Below are 25,474 nucleotides of genomic sequence, written 5' to 3' on the forward strand. Positions count from 1 at the left end.
TCAGCAGTTAAAGGGGAAACTTACAGATTAAATCCCATGTTGGCTTCAATAGGTAATGTCAAATTTGTTCTCCAAATACAGGTGCATGTCTTTGAAGTTTTGTTAAACTTTTACGAAATGGAATGAGGAATGGTTATGAAAATAAATCAATCTTGGGCCGTATTTTTTAAAGGTATTTTTGCAGCGTTATCAGAGTTTTATGAAGACATAGAGATATTTGATTACAGATCTCTGAAAGTATTCCTACGTTTTATTGGAATGTATGCCCATTCTACACAGTGGTTTCTCCTCCAGATGAAATATACACGTAGTCCATTAAATTTTCTGTTTTGAAATGGAAGGAAAATTGAGCAGCTTTTTTGATGGCAGTGATAAGTCTTCACTACATTTTTTTTGTCACATTAAATTAAACCTAGTAAAAAATTTAGGATATTTTTTGGGTTATGTAAAAAGGAATAAAACGATATGTAATCATAGTTGAGCTATGAATTTATAGATTTGTGTACACAACCTGTATGTAGAGGCAGACAGAGGGAAACAATACATATATATACATTAACAGTAATCCTCATTTAATTACAAAAATAATATGTATCTTATCTTACTTTTGAAACATTTTATTGTTTATTTTTCATAAGTAACAGATATAGAGATTTTTTTATGATATGAATAGAAATTTAGTAAAGTGCTAAGATTGATTTTTGGTATGGTGGTATATGGTAGGCACTTTGGTGTGGCTATATATGGTAGGTGGATTTTTGGTACATTGCTGTATGGTAGGTGGACTTTTGGTAAATGGCTGTATGGTAGGTGGACTTTTGTACACGGCTGTATGGTAGGTGGATTTTTGGTACATGGCTGTATGGTAGGTGGATTTTTGGTACATGGCTGTATGGTAGGTGGATTTTTAGTACATGGCTGTATGGTAGGTGGACTTTTGTACATGGCTGTATGGTAGGTGGACTTTTGTACATGGCTGTATGGTAGGTGGATTTTTGGTACATGGCTGTATGGTAGGTGGATTTTTGGTACATGGCTGTATGGTCGGACTTTCATACATGGCTGTATGGTAGGTGGACTTTTGTACATGGCTGTATGGTAGATGGATTTTTGGTACATGGCTGTATGGTCGGACTTTCATACATGGCTGTATGGTAGGTGGACTTTCATACATGGCTGTATGGTAGGTGGATTTTTGTACAGTGCTGTATGGTCGGACTTTCATACATGGCTGTATGGTAGGTGGATTTTTGGTGCATTGCTATATGGTAGGTGGATTTTTGATACATTGCTATATGGTAGGTGGATTTTTGATACATTGCTATATGGTAGGTGGATTTTTGATACATTGCTATATGGTAGGTGGATTTTTGGTACATGGCTGTATGGTAGGTGGATTTTTGGTGCATTGCTATATGGTAGGTGGATTTTTGATACATGGCTATATGGTAGGTGGATTGCGATATGGCCTAGTGCTTTCATTGGAACTGAATACGTGTTATCACATTGGTCACATCTCGGGGTGTCAACACCAGATCATTACCGAGGTGCCACATATATACCCACCAATGTTTGGGGGTCGTAATGGCTAGGGCTCCATTGGCCACGATTGTTGAATGGAACACCTGTACAAATGGACAATGTGACTAATCTGGTACAACTATCTTGTTTAGGGACGTGTTCGTTTCACCCAACACAACATTGCTAAAAACAATGTCCATTATAAGTAGAAAAGGTCTTTTGTGCGTAAATCACTCGTTCAGAACACCCAAGATGAGATTTCTATCCGCCTAATAACGTATCCTATTGAGGTATTTCAATTTATGGTGCTATGAGAATCATGTTGATATCATTACCGGCTAAAAATTCTATGGTCGAATTGATTGATATAAAAAAAAAACTAAGATAGAAGAGTAGTACAAGGTTTAAGTTATACACAAACGTGTCAAAAGTTGGCAGGGTCACCAGTGTCTAGAACTACCTCTCTTCGTATATAGACCTTAGATGGACTTGTCCAAGTGTTTTGTGTACGTCTTGATGTTATTTCAGACCATCTATTAAACCAGGCATTGTATTACAATTTAGTGTCTTCCTGTTCAAAACACCAGATTAGGACAGACAAATGGAAATCTCCTTTCTGAATCACTCTCTGATTGTCATTTCCGTTTCAAATTTAAAAATTTTGAGATTATGAGTTAACAAAAGTTACGCATAAAGAGGTTTTGACGTGAAATGTCACCCTTAAAGACGTGCTGATGAAACAGATACGTATGTGATCCTCTAGTGTGGTTACGGATCGCTGACTTCCTGTCGTGTATATTGCGAGATGGACATGAAGGAGCGTCAGCTATTGTTTCACACACTAGAACACCTACGAAAACATGGCCCATAACTTAACATTCACAAAAACACACCCTATCATTATTGGTTTGTCACTAGTGTTTATAATTATTGACAACCTCGTGGTAGGGTGACGACTTTGTGACTGCTCAATGTCAGTATTGTTACATACGTTTTAAAGTGATCAATTAGATAATTATTTTTGTTTGGAAGGAAGAGATAGTGTGATCATAATACAAACTTAGGTCACTTCCAGACTCAATTTTAAAGATTGTCATCAATATCGGAAAAGTAGTGGTTGCTTTACATAGTTTCAAGAATACCTCTAAACATGAAATACTTGGGTTTTAGGGACAGCTGGCCACATGGTGTGAAAAGAAATGTCTGAAGTCTTTTCATAAAAATACACCATTCAGCTAAACTCTAGTTTTATGAGCTTGCCCATGGTCCTAAAGTACTGCTGCCTTTTTAATTCTAAATGATGTTACAGAAATCAATAGCATTTGTTCTCAAATTAAAGTTAATTAAGAAAACAACTATTCCTAAGGTTTCCAGACTGTATTGGGATGATCAGAGTTTATTTCCCTTTTGTGTTGTATTTCTTTCCTATCCTTTATGAATGAATCTGAATCAAAGGTGTCCGATATAATTATACATGTATACTTTATTATCTCATGAGAAAAGTAACTTGTTTCAAATCTTCTGTATTACAAACTTTGTTCCTTTTTCTGAACAGATGCAAATTTGTTGTTTCAGGTCTTTTGGCTTAAAAATGGAGAGGAAATTGACATCAGGAAGACAAACAACATCATATCCAGTGAAGGAAATTTACTGTTTCCTCAAGTCCGCATCTCTGATACTGGAAACTACACCTGTGGGGCTCGAAATGTTGTCGCAAAGCGTCTAAGCCAATCAGCTGTCTTGACCGTCTATGGTAGGTATCCATGGAAACACTTTGTCACATTTTACACTAAAATGTCCATGGGTTTGGGATATTTCTTTGATTTACTGATGCAGTTCAGACTTGACAGTCGACTGCATCAGTATTCTATAGTGATGTACTCCCGTAAATATCCAGCGGACAGAAGCAGTGTCTCTACAGTGAGTAAATACCAGATGAAAAATTGAAATGGAGCTGATAAAAGTTTCATTTATTAATAGGTTTTTCAGTATTTTTGTGAGTGATGTTATCTACAGTGATGCTGTGTAGTTAAGGGTGGTGGTATGGAATGACACACAGATAGCAATATCATAACCCATTTAGTTAATTGTATGTATATAATCCATCCACACATCCAAGTCTATTCCAATGGCCATTACTGATGGAACAATCCAGTCATTTGGATAATGATTCTGTTTGAAATTTGATTCAGGAACTGTTTGTGTTTTCAGTATTATGCTTGTGATAGTATTGATAGTGTTGATCTAGTTGTCATGACACTGACTGTACTGACTGTGGCGGCCTTTCCCCTGGTCAGTGGTCACCCTATTGTTTGACCTAAGTGTGAAATTACAGCCGACTTTAAAGGACTACTTAATTAGCGAGATATGTCATTTTGTGTGCAGGTGTGTTTTGTGTTGGTGCTAATCACCGGCAGCAGAGGAGAAGCCTGTTTACATAGATAAGGTCATACATTACTTCATCACATTGACTGCGAATGTAAAACTCAATATTTTCATCTGTAAAGATTAAATGCATTTATTTGTCATTCCAAAAGGAGATCGAGTGATAATTTTATCTACATGATGGCCTTGAGCTAAGTGGTCTCTTCTATTGATTCCTGTTTTCAACATTTCCTCAAGTGCTCATAATATCCTTTTTTCTTCTTCTAAAATTTAAATAAAAGACAGTATAGTAAGATGCCAAGTGGGGTTCCTCTGGGGAGAATTCACCAGAAAATTCTGAGTAAAAAGAATACTTGCTATTTCTTATTCAGTGTGAAATAATGCACTACCTATTAACTCCATTAATCTATTGCCATAATAGGAATGATTTTTTTCAGGAGAAAATGTTCACTGGAGGTAGAACATTGAGGATTTATGAGTGCACCCTGACCTGGGATAATCACTTCACATATTTCAGGGCTCATTTCATCACCGAAAAAAGTGAAAGGAAAAGATTTTACTTCTCCTTTGGTGGTATTTGGTACTGGACACCTGACTGATATTTTATTAATGGGTTTTGTTATTGGAAAAGTGAGCTGAATTTTCTCAGTATTGCCTTTTACATTTTCCACATACTCCTGTGTTAGGTGGTGTTGAAAGTCGGGGCAGTTGAAATTCAAAGATAAAACCATGGGAAAATGTCCTGGTTTGTGAGTGGCTCTTGGGTAATGGGCGGTTTTCAGTGCAAGTGAATGGGGGTCACTGATGAATACTTCATGTTTCAAACAGACTGTTATAGCCACTCGTGGTCAGTTGGAATTAAGGATGATAGTCGGATACATTTTGACCACCAGTGATGGTCAAGAACACATGGAGTAGGTTATACATCTGTGGTGCTAAACAAACATGTTTTATTTTTGTGGTTTGAAATTAACTTAGTCTCGAAAGGAACAAATAAAGAGTTTAGATTAGTGGGTTATAGAGCCAGTTAGGTTTATTGTTTATATTCATCTGTTTAGCTTGTATCCTTAGTTGTTAAACAATATCAAGCAAGGGAGGTAATTTTGCATTATGAAAATTCAGGGGAGATAACTTTACATTATACCGTTTCAAAGTGAGGGGAGATTTATTTCCAGGGATTCAATCTTTTACAAGGTAAAAAACTGTAATTAATGTTGTTTTACAAGAGAATAAAAATAAATAAAAGAAAGGTAATTCTATATAGGATAAAAATGGATGAAAGTTACACTGAAGTAGCTTGTAGGACATTTCATTGTCAAGATAATTAATGCTTTAATTTACAATCATTTGAATGACTCCACATATGTCAGTTTATGTCAAGTTCAAGCTTAATAGTAAAAGTTTTCTGTCATTTCTTTTTTATTGATGAGATATAATGTTTCAAACGTTTTAATAAACAAAGTGTTAATGAGTCCAGGTTGACATGTGACGAGGGACGTGATTGATTAGGTCGATCATATCTGTCTATAATATAAACAACAGTAGATTATTGTAGAGTTTTATAAACTATCTTTTATTGTCCCATGCTTCTGTGATCAAAGAAAAGGAGAAGGTAGGGTTTAAACTGGGCGTGTCTGTAACCGTGATTAAACCACTACTGATCATTAACTGATGAACACAGTAAATCATTACAACTCCGAAATATATTTTGAATATTTACAAAGACATAAAAAGTAAACAACCTTCTGTAAGGAGACCAGAGGACTCCTCTTCTGCTGATCAGCAGGAGAGTCGACACTTGGTACTCATTTGTGGTAAGGCGGTACACTCTTAATGAAGACACCCTGTCATACCGACAAAGAAAATAAAACATTTTGTTTTTAATAGTAAAAAATATCCTAGCTAATTAGGGGTAAATGTTATAGCAGACACAAATAAAAAATGTTAGATGACAGTCTCACCAACCACACGTCATAGACTTACAGCGATCTGATGTCTGTTTTAGAAATACTGTTTTTTACTGTCGCTGCATTGGCAGAAATATTATTGCAGTGTAAAAAGAGCTCGAGTCCTTTTGAGCCAGCTAATAAGAAAAAAAAAACTAATGATATACTTCAATGCAAATCATGTAATGTTTTTGAATCTAAGCTTGATGACTTTCACAACTTTAAGTATGCCTCTTACCAGATCATATAAATCATTTATCATTAGAATGATAATGATGTCCGTAATGAGGAGGGATTCAACTGGAATCCGTCCCTAAAGGGATGTAAGAAAAACCTTGAGGAAAGTCACACAGACACCTGGTCAGGATTTGTTTGCCCTGTGGACTTCAAGTGTGTGTTAAAGACTTTAATTTATAAAAGGACTGGAAAAGACATTTAAAACTGAGAATAATTGTTATTTTTTTTCTGGTATGGAATTCTGTAGGATTTGTTTTCCATTAAAGAGTTCTGCATGGAATGTCATGATGTTGGTATGCTGTAAAAAAGACAGTATGTTAGTTTTTGTGTAGGTCTGTAGTAGGTAATATGTGGACTAATGTGCCGTGGACTAGCCCATGTAACAGGCACCTCCTGGTGTTGTAATTCTCTATTCGTTACACACCTACTTCAGGACTAGACTGTAATGTTGGGACTCCAACAGATTGCCCATCCCAATCAAACTCTAATCAACCATGAACACTGTCTTGAGATGTGCAGCAAGATCAAATAGTCTAAAAAATTTAAATTCAATTAGGTGGTTAAAATGTTTTCCAGGGAGTGGATGTCAAACTTGTGGGTGATGGAGTTTCAGGTCAGATTCATTATGACGAGAGATTTGTACTCTTGATATCAAGAGTATGTTGGTACAATCAGATTGTTTTTTTTTAAGTACCAAAATAGGACTCCGTAAAGCTGGGGTCGGACATGACTGTGAGACTTTGGTAGTATGTTGAAAACCTCTTTTACTTAATTCTCTATGATGCTGCATGTTGCTCACTAAATCTGCCCATAAATAGCCAACAACAATGAGAATCCATTAAAACTATTACCATGCAGCTCCATTAAAAATCTGCCAACCCATTAAAGTTATTACCATTAGATATCTACCAACCCATTAAAATAGTTAACCAACTTAATCCAATTACAATTTTACAATCCTATTAAAGCTTGATTGATTTTGTTTTCAGTGAATGGCAGCTGGTCAACATGGAGCCAATGGTCAACTTGTTCTGTCAAATGTGGTCGGGGCAGCCAGAAGCGTTACCGAGCTTGTACCAATCCGACCCCTCTAAATGGAGGTGCGCCTTGTGTTGGAGAGACCAGCCAGAAGACCGAGTGTACTGCCATTTGTCCAGGTAGGTCTCAGTCCATCCCTATATGTCCTCTCATCATCTCTTCACTTTCTCTCTACCAGTTTGAAGTTTTGTTTGGCAGGGAGGAACTGTATGCCCCAAAGATGTTTAGCAATGCAATAGGATTGTCTGCACTCACTGCCTGTTTGCCCGCAAACCAATTTCTTTAAAAGTTTTCTTGGTGTTTGACTGGGTAACATTACCATCAAATTTGATGAAGTAGTTTTAGGTATGGATGAAAAAATTACATTTTTGTTGATTCGTTTTCTCATTTTCATTTGATCATCTTTCAGATAAAAGCTAGTTTCTCTCTGTATTAAAAACACGTCAAATTTCACTGCATAAATTATCCCAGACAAGTTACTCGAGAGACACTTACGTAGGCTCCATACTGTTTATTGAAAACATGTTCTGTATAAAACACTAGTGCTCTGTTAGAAATGGTCTGTGGTGTGTGGTACTGGCTCTGGATTCAGAGGGCCTATGTCACAGTTGTATTACTATAGAGTTTTAAGGATAGTACTGTACCCTCAAAATGGGCAACTATTTTAGGGGTCGTTGACATGTTGACCCAGTGGTAGGACTTGGGAGCCAGTGGGGCAAGTTGAGCCTGTGTTGTATTACATACACCACTACCAGGGCCCCCATGTCTAGACAATTCCTAATTCCCTGGAGCCAAATTCATTCCCTCTATAATTACAACTTATTCAATAAAAAACAGAGGCAAGAAACAACTCTCCCATGAGACGGGAAGATTGAAGAATGCACAAACATAAGTCATGTGATTTGTTGTTGGTATCCAGGGTAACATAATTTTGTTAGTTTCTTTTACCATCTTTTTGCAAATTATTAACATTCCAAGATGTTTTATGGTGATCCTTGGAAAATTAGGCAGTTATTTAAATAATTCATTCTGTGACATGAAGCTAGAGTGTTGGGCATGATGTAACCAAAATCTAGAACGAAAATAAGTGATCTAAATAGTCATTTCATTTGACAGAGATATAAATAAAACTCCGGTACAGCTTCATTATCACAAGAATAATCATAAAGGACCCAAAACCATCATTCTTTAAGAGGCTTTCATGCTAATAATATCAGATGAAACAAGATGGATTTTGGAATTTGTTATTACAGAATACATTTTGTGCCAGACATAATGAGAAAATGGAGGTCCATCTTGAAAAAGATATTACTGAAAATTACTGCAAATCTTTTATGACATTTCCACAAAAACACATCATTGGTGATGAATATGATTATGGTGAAAAATTGTTAAGGCCATCTGACTAAGGTTCTCATTGTTAACCTCATGTAGTGAAGGACCCATCCGAGTCTTAGTGACCATGACAATCATAATGCTTCTAGTTGTGTGAAATCTGGATCAATTAAATGTTTGGTAGTAATGGTGATTACCATAATGTTTTTCCATGAATCTGACTCAATTAAATGTTTGGAAAGTGTTGGCATCATTAGATATTAGCATAATAACTCCATAAATCTAGATCAATTTGATGTTTGACATCAGTGTGTTTGTAGTTTTTGATCACCTTAATGCTCTGTGGTGACTTATGACTTGATGTAGGTGCCTTTGTGTGACCATGGTACCAATCCTGTGTAGCAGATTGATACTGTGTCATTCTGCAGGGGCCGTACATGATGGTCTCTTGATTTGAATCAGTTCCTAAGTCTGCCGGCCTGCAGGACTGCTTTGGTCAATGTTGGTCTGTGTACATATATAGGACTACATTGGTCTGTAAGACAGTAACGGACAGTGTTGGTCTTCGGTAGTTTTTAGTAATAATTATTGGGGTATAAACATCAAGGAATAATTATGATATAATTATCGGGGTATAAACATCACATATTGTTCTCCCATAAATCACTAAGTACCAGAATAATTTAAAGTCTCTTCCCATTATCTGAGTACAACTCTTACCATGGAATCTCACTAAACTTACCTTGACTACATTGATGTTTTAACTCTGTCCCTATATATTAGGTCTTGGAAGTCTTCATTAAAAATATTACTTTTATTGAACTTTTAATGCTTGTAAAAAGTAAGTCATTGTTACTAAGGGTAACATTTATGTAGGGAAACCAGGTATGTAAATAGTTTTAGGAATTTGATTTTTTACCCCATTAAATTTTATATGTTAATCTGCGATCATTATAAACTTTTCCTGTTAATCTTTGATAATTTAACAATGCCTGTTAATCTTTGATCGTTTGACATCACCTGAAAATCTTCGATCATTTAACATCGCTTGTTAATCTTTGATCGTTTGACATCACCTGATAATCTTCGACTTCGATCATTTGACATCATCCGTTAATCCTCGATCATTTGACATCACCCGATAATCTTCGATCATTTGACATCATTTGTAACATGTAATGTTGTATAATTGTAACCATTGTTACTATTTTTGCTTCGCCTTACCTGGATTTGGTGTAGATACAGGTAAGCATAGGAAGGATATAGTAGGAACCAGTGTCTCAAAAGTAGATTCCTGACTAAATATATATATATCTTTGTATGCTTGTTTCAATATATATATATATGTATCATATAGTTACCATCTAGATGTATGGGGAGGGTAAATGTAAAAAAAAAAATAAAAAATTAAAAGACATTATAAAAGTGATCAAAATGAGGTGTTTATTTTGCCATTCAGAGCTTTATTTGCAGTGCTAGATATGAAAAAAAAAGTTAGGTTTGTAATTCATGCTGGTCAGCATGAATTATTTCATTCTAGTTAATCTTATCATCATCAAAAACAAAAACAGAAAACTGTCTAGTGTATAAGAGAATATTGAAAAAGACCATTGGTAATAAAAAAACAACAAATAATACGGTAGTGATAAAATAAATGGATCAGTGAGTCTGCCTTAGAGCCTATATTCAGATTTTGCCTTTTATAAAGAGCTGCCAATATAAGTGAGGTAGTCCGCTTTTAATTGAGATGAACAAATCAAGTTTTGAGGTGGGAGAGTTGAACTGTTTGTATTGTGTATATACCTGTGTCTGTATGGTTATACCCCCTCCCCAGGTTCCAGATCCCTCCCATGTAGGATTTCTTACTGAGTTTGTCACTTCTCATCCTTATATTTCACTTTTTTTCTGTACTCCGTCTTTCCTCTTTCTTTTATATGTTAACTAGCTCTTTGTGAATTTTCCTCTGTGAATATTTGTGTTTTAGAATTGTCTCCCTTGATATCATATCCGAGAAATATAACCTTACCATTTAATATGGACAATAATTCTTTAATTTGCCATGTATTTACGTCATGACAGAAGTAAAATTTGATACATGATATTTTGACTTTTAGAAACAAGTTTAATTTTAATGATATAATTTGACAAATTTCATTTGAGTTAAAAGATATATTTAATATGTATTAAAACCTTATGGTCATTTGAAAGAGTTATCTTTTCCTGTCTTAGTGAGAGGGCAGTGGTCAATGTGGTCATCCTGGTCAACCTGCAGTCCCGATTGTCTACATCATCGCCGAAGGTCATGTGATGATCCACCCCCAGAAAATGGCGGAGGGTACTGTAGTGGAAACGACCTTGATTCCACGAACTGTACTGGAGGAATGTGTCGAGGTAGGTAGCTTCTCTCAAATCTCACAAATAGAATTTCATGTCCCATGTACCTAATTTTCCTGAATGTACAAAAAAAATTGATCTCCATAAAAAAATTAATAGAAAAGTATTAAAAATTACAGACAGACATTTATACTTTGCTTGACAATGGCTGATATCACGTAAAGCCTGCACCAGGATACCAAAACAAAATCCCTTACACTGCCATTACTGAACAGCTCCCAAAACTACTCTACAGCACACTGATTAATGGTGTTCAGTTTCCCCTTTGTTGGCCTCATGTCAAAACTGCATTTGAAATAGAGTAACATACACATTTTAATATGATAGTATTATATTGCTACAAATACCCAGACTAGATATGACAAGCTTTTCCGTGGTAATTTTGTTTGACATGGTAAGATAGCATTTTTGGCAAGTCAGGAAGATAGGATGAAATCCAACATAGTTAATGGCAGTCTGCTTGGTAAGTAGCCGAGGAGGGATAAATTAATGACCCCACTCTGATCAATTCATCCATAATGGAGAGGATTTTTTTCACTGATAGAATGAGTTGGAGGAAATACAGAAGAGTAGCTTAAGACATTAGTCTGTATTGCTGTAATAAACAGATAAGGGCACTTTATATTTATTTACCAAATTATTTCCTAAGAAACATTGCTTTGGGTGTCTACTACCGCATGATTTCACAATGGGACCAAAATTTAACTTCCTTTGTATTCGATTTGTCAGAAAAAGAATGATGGAAAATTGGAAACAAAATTTGTGCATTGAGCCTAGGTTCATGTGTATCGGCAGTAAAATTGTATCTATTTCACATGTCAGGTTATTTGGGATATAACCCTCGCATAGTATAACCTAAAGATACCTCAGCCACGAGATTACCATCCCGATTTTATTCCCGGTAGAGGTCCCAGGGAGACCAATACACCTTAGTTAAGGTGATTTAGATTCCATTTCTAATTGATTTCATCATCTGATTGGATGTGGCTTATGGACCAAGATCAAAGTAATCAAGAAAGTCAAGTGTCGATTTCTCAGAGTAGAATCACAAAGCTTTCTGGAAATGCGTTTTAGCGGTATCCTGGGACTAGTTTGGCTAGGTAAGAACCTTGTTATCCTGTACGCTGAGTGCTACCTTCAAAATAGTGAACAAAAATGATTACTATGCAACTAAAAATACTCTCAAAACACCAGTTACGATGTTTTGGCAAATTTTCGGTTGTATGATAGTGCTAATTCCCTAGACTATTACTAATGCACTTTTGGCATGAAGAAAACGAAATATGGAAATAGGTTTTCACAGACAGGAGGTATAGAACGAGTGGCTTCAAATCTGTTAGTGTAAATGTGTTTGTCACTGATGGCAAGACAAACTGGAAAGCATCATACACATGTATTTGCCACGTCTTGGTGTTGTATGCGACAATCGACAATCATGCTCTACTAAACTCACAAACTTAACTACAGTAACTGCTCATTTTTAACGCCACAGAGGAAATAAACTGTCAGCTTTGGAGCAAGAAAAGTTGAGGGAACCGAAAATGGGAAAATAAAATTGGGCATTTACGACTTCCTGTCATTGCATTAATGGCCAGACCAGGCTTGTGATGTTGGAATTAATGGCAGAAAGTGTTGTGGGTTAGAGAGTAGGATATGGTACTCTCTAAAAACACTGACCATACGATACAGACAGGCCATTTCCCACTGGACAAAAATCCTGTGAATGCTTTATCGGTTTTGTGATATTTTATCAAAAAAATTTTTTTTTGTGGGAAGGCTATACTTGATAATACAGGATCATGTTAGCAGCTTCACCAATGATGAAGACGTATTGACTTTTTGGAATTGTTATTTAATAAGTTTAGAATGTTTGTAATACAAAATGGAGTAAATGGGAAATGCTTTTTTAAGCAGGGTTGAAAAAAAACGTATCTTTTTTAACCTGCCAGATCTCGAGAGACTTGTTGAATAGTGCTGATAGGTAATTGGCATAAATTGGAAAATTAAACTGTTATCTATGTATGTCAATAAATGACAAACAGGGACTGGCAGTTTGTGTTTCCGACTCACACAGATGTAGGCAGGGAACGAGATATCCTTGGATGTACTATCCGCCAGTGTTGGCCCCTCTATGACATAAGACATGTTTCCCTGATCACAGACCCAATGCTGGGTCTTAAGTAGTTGATTTGGGATAAGGATCCCCACCGTGAATCTATGTATACATAGGGTTTACCGACTGACAGAACCTACAAAAATACCTCCAGGGGAACCCAGCACCACCTATCAAACACATCCTGCAAACCCTGCTCTTAGACCACTTGAAAACTCAATCAAAACAATTTTAACTGCTCTTCAGATTCTGATCTCCAATTTTTGTGATTTTAATGGATCCTACATAGAGTTTATCTGCTCCAAGTTTTCACTTACATCAGACAAAAAAATAATCTATTTCTTGGTAAGCTTGACAAATGGCAACCATATAAATGGCTAACACAGGTAAATAAACATGTGTTTTTTATACAGAGTATGCCTGCTAGTTACCATAGCATACATTAACCTGTAGTTCCTGCAAATTACAGAGATCAGGATTGTCTTTCTTGAATGGTGTATGAAAAAATGATTATATTAGCTTTTGATGTGTAGGAGATTGTTGTCGGAGTTGTGTTTACTTTAGATAGATTCACTCGATGTAATTGGTGTCATTTTGTCTTCCATCAACAAATTCTGGGATCTGGTTCTTTTTATGAAAATATATTGCATCAGTATAAGATGTGGTGTATGTTTGTATAATTATTTTTAGTGGCCATGTTGTATGTTTTTTCCTAGATATGTATAGGTTTTGTATCTAGTTACTCATAAGTTGGTGTTAAAGGCAGGAGAGGATTCTTTAGCTGAGAAAAAATGTACAACTAAAGAGCAAGTCAGTAATAGGAAAAAGCCGCCAATTTGCACTTCAGAAGGAAACAATCTAGACCTAAAAAACATTAAAAGTCATGAAATATCGTCGTAAAATCATTTCCCTTTTTTCCACATGATAATAATGTATGCCCTTCCCTCTTGGGTAATTACGATGTATGTATTTTTCCGTTACCTGTTTACAAGCGCGAGTTTGATGATGCTTTTTAGACTTTTATTCCGATATGATTTGGCTGTGTTGATCCACTCTCATCAGATTAAGCCCACAGGAGCAGACGGCATTGTCAATCATTGATGAACCTGCTACCTATCTTGATGATGATTCCATCAGTGGGAAACACTTGGTCCATTTTGCCTCCGTAGCCATAATTAGGGAGAGTAGATGTAATTGTTATGTTACTCATCCGGTGCTTTACAAGTTCCATCCTTATGCTTGATGTATATCTAAATGCCCTGATAGGTTCACTGTCGGTACACACTATTGCAGTCTTTGTGTGGTATGATGTACTAAACAGCCTGGTACCAGCAAGGCTATATACTTTATTTAAAAGGTACCTGCCATTTGTCCAATTTTCACCTATACTCCTTAAATATCATTACAGCTATTTAAATCTGATTCGGTCGGAGCTTCAATTATTAAGGACCTGCTCATTATAGTTTATAAATCATGTTTTGATATCGGTCATTTTCGGGACTTTTGAGTACTGGACTCATGCTTTACCTGTGGACTCAGTCAGATTTGGAGTTTTCACAATATCTCTTGGGACCCGCACAAATTTCGGAAATAGTGTTATGAACTTTGACTGAAAACAATTACTGGATATATTTAAAGATGACAAACATCACATTATACTTACAGAGTTTAACTTTAAACATCTTAAAGTAGCCTGGGCCTATTTGATATGACGATGTATAGAATTTAACTTTACACATCTGAAAGTAGACTGGGCCTATTTGATATGACGATGTATAGAATTTAACTTTACACATCTGAAAGTAGCCTGGGCCTATTTGATTTGACGATGTATTTTTAGGTAAACATGGCAATACACAAATCTGAGGAGTCGTTGATTAGAACATTAAAGATTCAGAGTAGCCCCTCAGAATAGGTAGACTTGAAGTCTCTGTTTTTTGTCACTCTTCGTAAAACTCCAAGTTGGAGGGTAGAGCTATTATTCCCCTTGGAATGTAGGTCGGATAATTTTATACCCGATTAAAGAATTTTTCTGATTAGAAACAGTTATCAACTTATAAAGGGGGTATGGACTTGTGATTGGAGGCGGTAATATTTCATGAGATGTTTGAATCCTGGTGGTATATATAGAATATCCCATGGCTGATGGTGGTCCCTTCACAGTGATCTGATTTAAAGTCTAATTAAGTGTTTGTTGTGGGCAATGATTCTGAATTAGAACCATGCTTTGATCCCCAAACTTTTGTCTTGAATGTATTAAGTGGACCAGGGAAATGTATCATTATTATTTCACTATTCCGGCATGTGCTGATAATTTAGACACTCGCCTGAGAACTTTTAGATAAACTCAACTCAATATTCACATGCTATCCATGGCTTCTGCCCTTCTGCAATATAGCACCTTTAAATTTCTACCACCTCAGGTCTAATACTTTACAATTATAGCCTTTTGATAAGGTTGATACATGGTTTATTTACCAGAGAAAAAATATTAATCACCTACAGCTAGCAGTACCTGTAATTCACAGACCCATGCTTGACAACTCTCATTGATTTGTGATCCTTGATTTAGACATCAATTATCAAATAAAATCTCTTAATTGTTCATAATTTCAAAGTCTAATTAGTTCAACAGAAATCACAGATTGAAATATACTGCTAAATTTTTTTTGGTTGTCAGTTTGTCAAAATGAGGTCTATAAACATTCTTTTTCTCCTCTATGGAAATTCCAAGAAGTTAGCTGACTACCTATATATAATATCTCATCTCGTTACAAAACGTCTTTTAAAAAAATTGGAGTGTCAATTGTCGAGAGCATGAAAAGAAAAAAACATTGTCCTGAGAACATATTAATCAAGTTGAAATTATTGCCATTGTTCCTTCTGAAAGCATTGTTTAATTTACTCATGGCAATGGAACCATTAAGTGTTATGGTCATTATAGGTTTGTAGATAAGACCTGTTGATTCGACCAGTAGTTAGGATGAACTCATGCTGACCACTGATGGTCTGATGATGCTGTGGTCATTTAATTAGCCAGGGTAGACTATCATAGAAAATGTGTGGGACATCATTGAGGTTTGTACTATCCAGGGACATAGTGAGAGATGGCTGTAGAATGGGGGGTCACCTAATCATGGTCCGAGTTCTCTGGTCACCAGTGGTCAAACAATCAATGCTAATGGAATATATATCGCATGGAATGAGATTATCATGCTGCTGACCTCGGACACATGATGAATTTAACTGTCATCACAACTCTATCAACCCCTGTAGAAAATACCCTGATTAACACTTCTGTAATTGTCTAGAAATTTGTATTCAGCTTGTGGTAAGGTTCACTCTTTCCCTGATACCTTATGGAAATATTTGAGAATGTACATTTACCAATGTACTGTATAAAAGCTAGTGGAGAATTTTATTAGGTGACATATACTGTATAAGAATTACTTGACCATGGAAAATTCTTTTTGTTGATGTACTATATGAAAAAAATCCCCTCAAAACTTGAGAGAAAAATGAATCCACAAGCTTTATTGTCTTAGGTGATTTACCTGTTTAACATGTTGTCTACGGTAACTTACCTGTGTAACGTGTTGTCAAAGGTAACTTACCTGTGTAACATGTTGTCTACGGTAACTTACCTGTGTAACGTGTTGTCTAAGGTAACTTACCTGTATAACGTGTTGTCTAAGGTAACTTACCTGTGTAACATGTTGTCTAAGGTAACTTACCTGTGTAACATGTTGTCTAAGGTGACTTACCTGTGTAATGTGTTATCTAAGGTAACTTACCTGTATAACATGTTGTCTAAGGTAACTTACCTGTGTAACATGTTGTCTACGGTAACTTACCTGTGTAACATGTTGTCTAAGGTAACTTACCTGTGTAATGTGTTGTCTAAGGTAACTTACCTGTGTAACATGTTGTCTAAGGTAACTTACCTGTGTAACGTGTTGTCTAAGGTAACTTACCTGTGTAACGTGTTGTCTAAGGTAACTTACCTGTGTAACGTGTTGTCTAAGGTAACTTACCTGTATAACATGTTGTCTAAGGTAACTTACCTGTATAACATGTTGTCTAAGGTGATTTACCTGTGTAACATGTTGTCTAAGGTAACTTACCTGTATAACATGTTGTCTAAGGTGATTTACCTGTGTAACGTGTTGTCTAAGGTAACTTACCTGTATAACATGTTGTCTAAGGTGACTTACCTGTGTAACATGTTGTCTAAGGTGACTTACTGTGTAACATGTTGTCTAAGGTAACTTACTGTGTAACATGTTGTCTAAGGTGATTTACCTGTGTAACATGTTGTCTAAGGTAACTTACCTGTATAACATGTTGTCTAAGGTGATTTACCTGTGTAACGTGTTGTCTAAGGTAACTTACCTGTATAACATGTTGTCTAAGGTGACTTACCTGTGTAACATGTTGTCTAAGGTGACTTACTGTGTAACATGTTGTCTAAGGTAACTTACCTGTGTAACATGTTGTCTAAGGTAACTTACCTGTGTAACATGTTGTCTAAGATAACTTACCTGTGTAACATGTTGTCTAAGGTAACTTACCTGTGTAACGTGTTGTCTAAGGTAACTTACCTGTGTAACATGTCACCAGAAATATTGTAACACTAAACATCTCTTACTCCAATTAGGCCAGGCAGCTGTGACCAAGACATTCAATATTCAACTGTCAGATGTTACCGCTTATAAATAGTGTACATATGTAAATATCAACCTGACAATGGTACAATGACTTTTTGCCGTTTACTGTTAATATGGATCTAACAATAGCATGACCTCTGACCATTAACTGCTACTCTGTTTTTATAGATATAACTTTATCATTAATATTGAATTTGTATCATGTTATTGTCATTAGCTTAAAATGTTTATGTATAGTGTAAAAGTCAATCTGAAGCTGATGAAACAGCTGTTTTAAATTGACAAGGTAAACCATACTTCAGATACTATCATAAATACACTATACAGCCGTATGTTCACTTGTTAAACGGTTCTATAGGTTGATGAGGTGGATTACAAAGCTCTCCATTTTTCCCTCGACACAAATCTATTCTTTGAGAGTTTTTGAGTTTTTAAGTTATGTTAATTGTATGCATACAAGTTGACTTTTATGAGGTATTAATTTATTACAGGGAAAACACTGTATGGGGATCTTAGAGGCCCAGTAAAAACAGGTAGGTTTGACGGATCACCTGTAATTAGCAAACTGATGGATAGCTGCCCTACTGTCGGCTAATATTATCCTTGGAAATTAGCATGCATAACCTTCCATACTGTACATCCATCTCCCTCACTCTTACTTCACGAAGGTCAATCTTTGACTCGACAATGTTTAACTCGTGGATTACAGGATGCATATCTTAACACATTTTTCAAATTACTACAATGATCCTTATATAATCCCTTTAAAAATTAGAGATCGTTTAGCTATCTTAAACTTATCATAATGTACTTTTTTGTCTGATTCAATATTCTTGTCAATATGATGTCTCTTATATACGAAATGGTCATGATTCAACATTTATCAATGTTATTAATAAACTTTCATCCCTTGATTGTTTTGAGCAAATTCGTCATAGAATCTCATCTATTCCTAAGGCAAAATGTTTAATAAAAAAAAAAAAACAAGACCAAAAGGACAATTTTGTAGATGTACATATAAATGTTTTAAGTGTCAAACATGAAGGGTCTCTACCATAAAAAACATCTCATGATTTACACCAGATGTTGTATTTGGTGCACTCTAGAAGTTTTTACAGAAGATTTTTTTTTTTGAATAACCCATGATAAAGGTCATAAGTTTGAGCTGCAGACCCTGCACAGCAGATGTGAGAGGCGGTAAACCCTACCAGATACTGGGGGTATAAGATAGGTCTTGATTTATAATGCGATGAGCCTCTCCTCTCACTTCAGATAAGCTAGCTTGACTACTCTACGCCCAGTAACATTGTGCATCACTGCGCTTCAGGCGCATCAAATTTGTAGCCAGATAGCACGGATTACAGAACAGTAATTTTCATTAGTGTTTACGATTCCTGAATAATTTGTGGGAATGAAAGGATATAAAGACACAGCGTAAGCCTAATTGTGATGTCACAAACATTATTAGGATTAACACGTTAATTTTTGGAGAAACTTTAATGACCACTTATAACTAATTAGCCCGGAAATTTTAATTCTACCAGTTTGTAATTTGATTGACCAGAACAATAGCCCTCTGATTATACTCCATGGGCTCTAACATGTCTTCCAAGTTAAGATTTACCGTCATATTTTCTCATAAATTTAAGTTTCCTGCAAGTTTCCAACAGGGGAAAATAGACATTAATTTTAACTTTTTGTTAAATTTCGCGCTTGCATACATTTAAATTAGTTTAAACAGATGCTGGTTTTGGTTCTTGTATTTGGTTTATAGGCCTATTTTGTTCTCAAATTTATGGACAGTATTTTAGCAGGTTAGATAAATCATGGCATTTCTCCTGAAGTGGCCTATTGCAGCTTCAGACGTCTGCCTCTTTGAAACGTTTGAATGCTAAGTGACTATGTAATGCAAACCAGGTTGTGTTTTTCTGTGTTTCCTTGTTAGATCTGATCAGATCAAAAGCTGTAGGTAGGAGGACTTATTTCTTTAACAATCTCAGATTGGTCCAGTTTGGCAGCAGATAAATTAATTTTGATTCATGTGTTTTCGGTTACTGGTTACACATCGAAGGTACAAGTTCAGAGAGTTTTGTGAAAATACCTTGTAGTTCTTCTGGCTTATCTTATTAACTAAACTATACCAACAGCAATATTTATTAGGGAAGTCTTCTTTACTTGTGTTTGAACTATTTCTAACTAGAGAAAGTCTATGGTCAAACTGTAAATCTATCTCCATGTTGTGTTGATGTATTCGTTACTTTTTGTGATATTCGATTAATAATAACAGATTGTGAATCTCTGTGTTATAATTATTGTATTGATTTTAAATATTGTATTTCCAAAATTCAATGTTAAAACGTTAAATATATATTGTTTTTTTGTTGCAGCTACCACAATCGGACCTAATGCAGGAAGTGGGAACATTGCCCTCTACATTGGAATTTGTGTATCCATTGTTGTACTGGCCATATTTGTTATCCTGGTTGCCTTGGCAATTAGAAGGAAAAGTCAAAATGCTAACAGTAAGTATTTATATTGTACTTGGTAGGTAAAGAGAGATATCGGAGTAAAATCATCTAGATATTTGACGGTCCTAATGAAATGTGTCGTGTTATATCTTCTCTCTTCTTGAAATGTGATAAAACGTATAAAAGAGATCTGAGTTGGATGGAAGTGAGCGGGCACCTGTCTTTTTGTATCAAGTGATTCATGGTTATAGAGAGGAAAAGTGGACAGGCCATGTCAGAACAGGTCCCGTCAACTTCACAGGTCCATGGCCGAAATGTGTCACCTTATCACATAATTAGTATCCACATGTGTGGCTCACAGTCGAGCACACAAAGGGATGTTTATTGTTTACTCTTAAACATCAGCTCATTTATCCTGAATAAATTTTTTTTGTTGTGGATAAGACATTTTTTGTGCCTGATCTGTTTCCCTATCTATGAAATGGGGCCAATATCCAAATCTATTATGCCGTTTTGGATGCAGATGTGTGTTTTGCGGTATTTTTATCTGAGATAGACTGGTGGGTCAGTCTCATACGTAGGACATTGATCTCTACAGCCCCATGCTCAGATGGGCTTTGTAACCATAAAATCAATTAGCCTCACCTGAAGTTAAACTCCTCCCAATCCATATCTATATTTCATCTTGGGTCAAAGGTCGGACAATTCACATTGTACTTTACAGGTGTAGACTGACCGTTGATAAGGTACCGCCCTCCTTTTGACCTTTCAAGTAACCCCTGGTGGAAAATACTCAGTGTGTTATAAAAGGGCTGTACCTGTCGGGCAGAATCAATGATTGAAGGATACATCTATACCCTAAATATACCTCGTTTCCATTTGCTATATATGCATCCAATAGGAAATCTAACCTTTCCGTTGCGGAAACTTAAATAACAAAAAAACAAAACAAAACAACAACCCGAATAAGGTGGAGTATTATTTCACGTTAAAGAGGCCTACTTCACGCTTGGTTTTTATGCTGGAGAAATATCGTAAAAGTGTTTGTATTTCTCATCACCCGACTGGACCTTTCAGCAGTTGATTGTCATGGTGATAGAATCTTTTAACACAAGCCATCTAAAACAAACCGGTCTGCTTCATAGTCAGGTCTTTTGGGGATTTTTCGTGGTGTGACAGTCAATTTAGCCCAAGGTTGTGTGTCACAAAAACCACAGTGAAAAGCCAGTGGAGATTTATTGCATTTAAACTAGAAATGGATAAAAGAAATTCAAAATTTGAATTATTTCTTGAATGGATGAAAAGGAAATTAAATCATGCTACAGATTGGATGAGAGAGTTTGTAATTGTGAGAGGTTATGTTTCTTGTTTTTGAAATAAAATCAAATAGAATAATTTTGATTGGACAGAAGATCAGAGATAGATCTCACTTAAGGTCAGACTATTATTAGCTGTAACAGCTGTGGTTTAATATTTTGTGAAACGAACGTCGGGAAAAAATAACTACGTGTGATACTCTGTACTAGGAGACATATGTAGTGACTATTAGGTTGGGTGCTCCCTGGATGAACTATTGACAGATGGAGAAAAAAAAGTTGTTTAACATGTCATTTATTCCATGGCAAAATGATGAAGTGACATTGGTCACTGACACCGGCAAATTATTTTTAAAAGCAATTTTACAATTTTCCCATTTGTGAAGAATTCAATTTTCAGAAAAGAGATTTTGATGGGGCTAACCTTGTATTAGGTTTGGGTGTAGCATGTCTACAAGCATTTATCCGACCCGGAGCAAGATTTGTCCGATAAGATATGGAGGCTATACCGCGCCCGCTCCAAATTTACAAAGGGAACAATCAAAAATGCCAAACCACACTTAAACGGTACATTTGTCACCTTTCAAAGAACAGGTGCTCCCAAAAAAACATCTGACCTCTATATCAGTCAGATCAAAACTATACAAAATATTTGTTCTTTCTCGGGCATCATGATAAACAAAAGTACACACTTCAGTTAGAAATCAAGTTTATTGGGTTTGGGTCATTTCTCCAAGTTCAAAATAGTTGTAAAACTCATATGGATATGACAAGTAAAAAAAGTGTAAGGCATTACTCAAAAATACTTATAAACTAAATGTACCACAGTAACCTTTAGCTGATCATTTGGGGATGTTACCTAGGTTTTACTGTTTCCTTTTAGTTTTACTGATGAAGTCATTCAATCTTAATGATTTATGATGGTGAACAATTTTGTAATGAAATGTTGAATATTAATTTGTAGACAGTCACCAACCGCCCCTCACCGATGAGGAAAAGAAAGCCAACAAAAACGGAAATGGTATGTATTAAAGATTGAATGAAAAAAAAAAAAAGAAAAAAAAAGCTATTTAATGTTATGAAAGTATTTTACAACTTTAATATGAAGAACACTTTTGCAATAATAAAAGAAGTATCATGTTTTATGATGTCTGTGGGGGATTTCAAGGGTTATTATCAGCTTACAAGACACCTGCAGAAGAGTGTGTGGTGATATAGTCTGATGTAAGAGATACTGGCTAGTGGCCCAGCAGCAGACCTACTATCAGGTTTAACACACAAGCAGATTCCTACCCCTGGTCCGATTAGAATGATGTTCCTTCCAGTTCCTGTTCCATCCCCTATAGACCATTCAATATATTTACCATCTTCACACACGATTGATTCTGATGAAATATAATCGATTCTGATGAAATATAATCGTAAGATTTGACGTAGGAATGATTTGACGTAGTTGTAACGTGATAATTGTTTAACACCATGACAACACTTTCTCTCTGAGATTGAGTTCGATATTAACTCCACATACTTAATGTAGTGCTACAGATTGGCCATATATCATTTGTCATCTGTAAATAGGAAGACATTATAGGTGAAATAACAGGTATTCTAACAATAGAAATCAATTAGTGTGTTAACGGCCATGAGATTAGCCGATCGGAGGAAACCAGACAAATGTATGGCCTTCTACTGGTCATGTTTTAGAGCAAGCTATGGCCGATATATATTCCTGGTATCCTAGATAGAAGTCAACTTAGATAGATAGGTGTGCTATTTCTAGGTCAGACATACTGGACAAGGTTAAACTGATCATTGATCATACTAATTCGTAGACAATTTGCCTTCAGAAGCAAAAAGCTCCCAGAATTATTATCATATAACGTGCGGATCGGAGAGAACATGTATGTTTTATTTACTGTTGTAAGTTCTTCAAATTAAATTGTTATAGTAGTATTACGTAGCACACCTTTACTCGGCTAAACAACAGTGGTCAGGATATCAAGCTCACATGGTTAAAGAGCATCTGACTTGGGTTCGGATAGAAGTCCTGGGTTCGAGTCCTGCTTTGGTTGTTGCATTTTTCCTTTCCTTTTATTATAGTAGACTAATTGCACACAAGTTTTGTATATTTTGTAGGTGTTGTTTATGAGCATGAATTTATGCGTGAATTTTGTATATTTTGCAGGTGTGGTTTCTGTTCCACCCGACCTGACACAGACAGTGGTGATCGTCCAGCACAACAACATGAGTAATGGCGTCTCTCGCAGTCCAAGCATAGAAGCTCCTAACAACAATGTCAGCTCTGTTGAGAACATCTACGATAAACCTGACATCAGTCCGGACTGCCGGTTATCAGGGGGCACTCTAACCAAAAATGGCAAAACACTTTTTGTAGAACCCACATTTATGAACAACAGACCCCAAGAAAAATTACCTTACGAGAAAGATGTTCCACCTCCCGTTCCTCTCGGACCTCGACCCTCTATACAGAACAACAATGTGATGGACAGCCGACAATCTATGATGTCTGTCCAGTTACCTAGCAACATTGACATGGAGGCTGTGGCCTGGAGTACATTCAACCATCAGGGCGGACGACTTATTCTTTCCGAGTCAGGTAGCCAATCAAAGCACTTGTACCATTTATCTGTTCCTGTAGAATAAGGCTGATGAGATTAAATAAAAACATGGTTTAGAGTCATTGCATGTGATGCTTACCTAACTGGTCTCCTGTGTCGTTTGTTTGGAAACCAATGGTATCCAGGGCAATTGGCCATACATAGCAACAAACTTGGAACATTCAAATTATATTGAAATAAGTAGGAATGGGTAAGGGGATCACTCATACAAAGAAATATGAATTCTTGATGAAAACATTTTTATATAAGACATTTTAACAATACCTTTGATAAGTATTTGTTTAATATTTAAGACATTTTAACAATACATTTGGTAAGTACCTGTTAAAGAATGGTAAATGTTACTGTTAGAAGATGATATGGACTGAATCGAGCTTGAGGCTAGAACACCAGTCGAGAATCTAGCCTGATTCTGATGAGAACATTTCTACACTGTTTCCAAATAAGCTGTGGTTTTCATTTATCAAACTGATCTGTCAAAATCATACAGTCAGTCTTCTCAATTTTGTTCATTTTTTGTGAACTTTCAAATCAAATTTGCAATTCCATTTACTTGTTTATGCATTTACCCACAGGCTATGTAAGAGTAGTGCAAGTAGAATCAGATAAAATTCTATTTCTGTTGCCTTAAAAACACCCTGATGATAATATTTTTCAATTTTGTAGAGTAAATTTAAGTGATATCATCGTCCATTTAAACTTTAGAAATGTTGAATTTTCTCACAAGTTTTTTCGAGTGAAATTCTAATTATTTGCATTATGTTTTGTGATCAGGGTGATGTTTTTAGGAGACAGTCGAGGTAACAGGACATCAGTACTAACAGGTTGTCTATAAATTATGGATTCTGATTTAAAATTGAAATGGATAGATGTAGAGTATATAGTACCATATTGTCACTGACATCTTTAATAGCTTATATACACATTGGAAGATAGCGGCGGAATAGTTTAAACTTTCTTAGCTATAACAAACTGAATTGTATTAAGATTATTTTTTTCTTCGTGCACAGGTGTTGCACTGACGGTGCCGGAGGGAGCCATTAAAAAGGGTCACACGGAGGAGCTGTTCATCGCTGTGTGTCGGGACGACAAGGATAGGCCCAAACTCTCAGGTATGCTAAGTGTTCACTGTTATCTGATGTGAACTTGTGCTCCTCCAGGCAGGTAGACTCAGATCTGAACCGATAGTCTACCTTACTGTTAATATAATAAACAAATAATACGCTAATTACCTGATCGGGACACGCGATTCCCGAAACCTGTCTCACTACCAATAATGACGAGTAGAAGTGCATCGCCAGGGTCTGTATAGGACAGGGACGTGTTCACATAGATCATCTGATATGTAGGACTGATAGAAGGATCTTTGATGGTGTTAGCTCGGAAAGTGAATATAAATTCAAGTTGTGTTTCCC

At 36.0% G+C, this 25,474-nt stretch overlaps 1 protein-coding gene across 2 annotated transcripts in view; it reads left to right on the plus strand.

The window, feature by feature from the left end:
* Positions 1–25,474, plus strand: part of LOC117334453 (netrin receptor UNC5C-like) — a 94,271-nt gene that overhangs the window by 55,551 nt on the left and 13,246 nt on the right. Inside the window, exons 4-11 of one of the 2 annotated variants that reach the window (XM_033894090.1) lie at positions 3,097–3,274; positions 7,079–7,246; positions 10,692–10,853; positions 18,128–18,169; positions 20,024–20,158; positions 22,385–22,441; positions 23,606–24,037; positions 25,070–25,171. In XM_033894090.1, the coding sequence (XP_033749981.1) occupies positions 3,097–3,274; positions 7,079–7,246; positions 10,692–10,853; positions 18,128–18,169; positions 20,024–20,158; positions 22,385–22,441; positions 23,606–24,037; positions 25,070–25,171 (1,276 nt within the window). The remainder of the gene's footprint in view (positions 1–3,096; positions 3,275–7,078; positions 7,247–10,691; positions 10,854–18,127; positions 18,170–20,023; positions 20,159–22,384; positions 22,442–23,605; positions 24,038–25,069; positions 25,172–25,474) is intronic. The other variant, XM_033894099.1, reaches the window with a different exon arrangement.

The sequence above is a fragment of the Pecten maximus genome, chromosome 1 (assembly GCF_902652985.1).
Source record: "Pecten maximus chromosome 1, xPecMax1.1, whole genome shotgun sequence".
Classification (NCBI taxonomy): Eukaryota; Metazoa; Mollusca; class Bivalvia; order Pectinida; family Pectinidae; genus Pecten; species Pecten maximus.